Source organism: Gastrolobium bilobum, unplaced genomic scaffold (genome assembly GCF_033153095.1).
Source record: "Gastrolobium bilobum isolate Gb01-03AN ecotype WA unplaced genomic scaffold, APGP_CSIRO_Gbil_v1 utg762, whole genome shotgun sequence".
NCBI lineage: Eukaryota > Viridiplantae > Streptophyta > Magnoliopsida > Fabales > Fabaceae > Gastrolobium > Gastrolobium bilobum.
The window spans coordinates 639,390-643,740 of record NW_026899802.1 but is presented as its reverse complement, the minus strand read 5'-3'; the positions used below and the strand labels follow the sequence as shown (position 1 = coordinate 643,740).

Below are 4,351 nucleotides of genomic sequence, written 5' to 3'. Positions count from 1 at the left end.
TTCAAATACCTTGGTCTTGTAAGTAAAAAATCGTGTTAAAGGAAATACTTTCATTATTGAATTTTTTTCATAGTTCGGATCTATGGCTTACAAAAGGGGAAATAGGAGATTAACTCGTATCTTTCAGCTATAATATTTTTTTAACTTGTCCGCATTCCATGTTCTCCTGACATGTTTTCCTTGCGGAGTTTCTAAAACATAAGCTCCTCTTGACATCTTTTCTTTTATTCTGAAAGGTCCCTCCCATCTTGGAGCTAGCTTTCCATCAGCTGTGTTACGACCTCCGATGTCTGCTCTACGCAGCACTAACTCTTTTGTTTTGAACGATCTAGGCTTTACCTTCTTGTTAAACCGATTAGCAACCAGTTGTTTGGTCATAATTTCTGCAGTGAGCCATGACCCGACCTTCATCTATCAGATCGAGTTCTATTGCTATTTTTTTTTGTTTTCTTCCTCCGTTTGTGACAGGGCTTGGACCTTTCTCCACGATTGCTCTCCCAATTCAACCGGGATCATGGTTTCGCATCCATATGTTAACTTGAATGGGGATTCCCCGATAGAGGTCTGTATCGTGGTTCTGTAACCCCATAGCACATAGTACAGCTCCTCAATCCACTTTCCTTTGGCGGATTGTTCTATTCGCCTCCTTAGCCCTTCTATTATGACTTTGTTAGCTGCCTCTGCCTGGCCGTTAGTTTGAGGGTGCTCAACCGATGCGAAACGATGTCGGATGTGAATACTTGCCATCAGATCTTGGAAGGTTTTACTTGTGAACTGGGTTCCATTGTCTGTTACTACCTCGGCTGGGATCCCGAACCGACATATTAAGTTTCTTTCAAAGAAGCGCTGGATTCAAGCCGAGGTGATCGCGGCTACTGGTTTCGCTTCAATCCACTTGGTGAAATAGTCAACTGCAACCATTAACCATTTTAGTTGGCCCTCTGCTGCTGCAAATGGACCCAGAAGATCCATTCCCCATTTAAAAAACGACCATGGTGCTGTGATCAAATTCAATTCCTCAGGAGGAGCCAACAGATTCTTTCCGTGCTTCTGGCATTGATCACACCTCTGCACGTGTTCTTTTGCGTCATTAGTCATGGATGGCCAGAAGTACCCGACTCGAAGTGCTTTTTGAGCTAAAGCCTTGCCTCCGACGTGTTGACCATTGATACCCTCATGGATTTCGAACAGAACATACTTTTCCCTATCCGAACTTAAACACTTCAGCAATGGGGCAAAGATTCCTTTCTTATAAAGCTGTCCCTCCACCATAGTGTATAGTGCCGCATCTCGGACTAGCTTCTTGGCTTCCTCCTTCCCCGCAGGCAATGTCCCATTTTCGATGTACTCAATAACGGGGTAGCGCCAATCATCTACCGTGATATCTGCATGACACAAGTTGGCTCTGGGATGTTCTGTTCGACCACTGTCCTAAGGTTTTCCCAGCCTTTGGTGCTAGCCAATTTAGACAATATATCAGCCCTGTTGTTTTCGTTTCTCGGAATATGATTGACCTCTACCTTTTCGAAATTTGTCATTATCTGCTTTGCATATTCGAGATATTTTGTCAACAAAGGTCCTCTAGCCTGGTAGCTCCCCTCAATTTAAGAGGTAACCAACTGTGAATCACTGTAAACTTTCACTTTCCGAGCTCCGAGCTCCTTGGCCTGTTGCAAACCGGCTATGAAGGCTTCATATTCTGCCTGGTTGTTAGAGGTTTCGAAGTCGAGCTTCATAGAGTATTCAACTGCTACGTCGTCCGCGTTTTCAATGATAACCCCGGCTCTACTCCCTTTAGAATTGGAGGAGCCATCGACGTACACTTTCCAGGTATCCAGTCTATGAGAGCCATTATGTTGGATTGAAGTGAGCTCTCAAACAAAATCTGCCAGCGCTTGGGATTTGATCGCTTTGCGGCTTTTGAAAGCTATATCAAACTCTGATAACTCCACAGCCCAGCTCATCATTCTCCCTGCCAAGTCAGGTTTATGGAGTATCTGCCGAATTGGCACGTCTGACCGAACCAAGATTTTATGCCCTTGAAAGTATGCTTGGAGTCTTCTTGCCGAGATTAGGAGAGCGAAGGCCACCTTATCCAACCTTTGATACCTGAGCTCGGCTCCTTGCAAAAGCCGACTCATGAAATATATCGGTTGTTGTCCTTCTTCATTCTCCTGCACTAGAACTGAACTGACAGCCACATCACCCACGGATAGGTATATAATCAAAGTTTCTAGCTCCCTTGGCTTTGCTAGAACTGGAGGAGAAGCTAGTTGTCTTTTGATTTGTTGGAATGCAGCTTCGCATTCTGAGGTCCATCCATACTGCACTTCCTTCCTTAGCAACTTGAAGAAAGGTAACGCGCTTTCTGCTGACCGAGGTAAGAACCTGGTGAGTGAAGCTAACCTTCCTGTTAGCTGCTGTATCTCTTTCTTATTTGATGGTGCTGTCATTTCTAGCACGGCTCTGCACTTATCCGGATTAGCTTCAATCCCTCTGTGAGTTAGCATAAAACCAAGGAATTTCCCTGTAAAAACCCCAAAAGCACACTTTGCTGGATTTAAGCGGATGCGGTGTTGCCTTAACTTGTCGAAGGTCTGCTCTAGATCCTTAACATGTACTGCTACATCGAGCGACTTGACTATCATATCATCGATGTACACTTCAACATTCTTGCCCAATTGATCAGCAAACACTTGGTTCATCATTCTTTGATAGGTGGCTCCTGAATTCTTTAGTCTGAAAGGCATCACATTGTAACAGTAGTTCGCCTTTTCCGCAATGAAGGCGGTTCTCTCTTGGTCTTCTGGGTGCAGTGGGATTTGATTATACCCTGAGTAGGCATCCATGAAGGACAGCATACGGAATCTGGAGGAGCTATCAACCAACTGGTCTATGTTAGGCATTGGATATGCGTCCTTGGGGCATACCTTATTTAGGTCGGTATAGTCAGTGCACACCCTCCATTTTCCATTCGGCTTTTTAACCATTACTACATTAGAAAGCCAAGTTGTGTATTGTATTTCCCTGATAAAACCTGCTTCTAATAACTCCTTCACATGATCTTCTAACACCTGCCGACGTTCCAGACTGAGCTTCCTCTTCTTCTGGGCCACCGGCTTAGATCCAGGGTACACTGCTAGCTTGTGACAACAAAAGCTAGGATCAACCCCGGGAATTTCTGAGGACTTCCATGCAAAAATGTCATTGCTATTCCTTAGACACGTAGTGAGCTGGGTTTTTTCCTCATCCGTCAATCCCTTGCCGACCTTCGCAGTTTGCCCCGGCTCCCCAATGGTCACCTCTTCTAGTTCTCCATCGGGCTCAGGCCTCGGCATCTGAGTATCATCCCTCATATCTAACTCCACCATATGAACCGAGGTTTTCTTCGAGAGGTTGTGGCCGTTCTGCTTGGTCACAGTCAAAGCTTCAAGATCTTTGTCCACTGCTCTTACTGATTTGAAGTAACAATCTTGAGACTCCTTTTGGTCCTCTGCTATGGTAATTACTGTATTCTGTTTGCCAACCATCTTAAGCTTTTGATGCTTGGTTGAGACCAACATGTCCCAATCGTGGATGGTAGGTCTTCCTAATATCACATTATATTCCGAAGGGAAGTCGGCTACAATGAACCTTACCCTCTCAGATTTGTAGGCCTCCTTAGTTCCTAAAGTAAGCCTGAGGTCAATATATTTTTTGGGGATAGTGTTACGGCCATTAAATGAAATCAAGGTCGTGTTACAGGGCTTCAAGTCTTCCTCATCCAAATTCATTTTTTTAAACGCCTGCCATAGAATTATATCAGTACAACTTCCATTGTCCAGAAAAATCTTCTTAACTCTGCAATTGACTAGCGTTCCCGTAATAACCAGTCCATCGACGTGTCCTGGCATTACATCTTCCAGCTCTTTTCTGGTAAAATACAATAATGGTGGCTCTGGTTCATCTTCTTTAAACTTAGGGCGCTCCCTTATGGAGAGCACCTCCCTTAGGTATTTGCGTCGAGCATTCATGGTGTCACCCCTGCCACCAAAAGCTCCGCTAATCACATTGCATTCAAATTCCGGCTCTTGGAATTCATCATCTTCCCTGGCCGGCTTCTTGCCTCAACCTTTATCTCTGAATTTTTTATCCTTGGGGGGGCTCATGGGCCGACCTCCTCTCCTCTTTCTGTTCCTCCATCCTTGAGTTCTGATCAAATACTGTCGCAATTTTCCTTCTCTGACATACTTCTCAATCGCATCTCTAAGGTCCCAACATTCGTCGGTAGTGTGAACAGGCCCATCATGGAATGCACAATATTGAGAGTGATCTAACCCGGCTGGGTTCTGCAACGGCCGAGGGTGTTCCA

General features: G+C 44.9%; 1 protein-coding gene across 1 annotated transcript; it reads right to left on the bottom strand.

The window, feature by feature from the left end:
- Positions 1–432: 432 nt before the first annotated feature.
- Positions 433–747, bottom strand: LOC133293652 (uncharacterized). Its single transcript, XM_061492240.1, has one exon. It carries the CDS (start codon positions 745–747, stop codon positions 433–435), a length of 315 nt encoding a protein of 104 aa, XP_061348224.1.
- Positions 748–4,351: the final 3,604 nt, after the last annotated feature.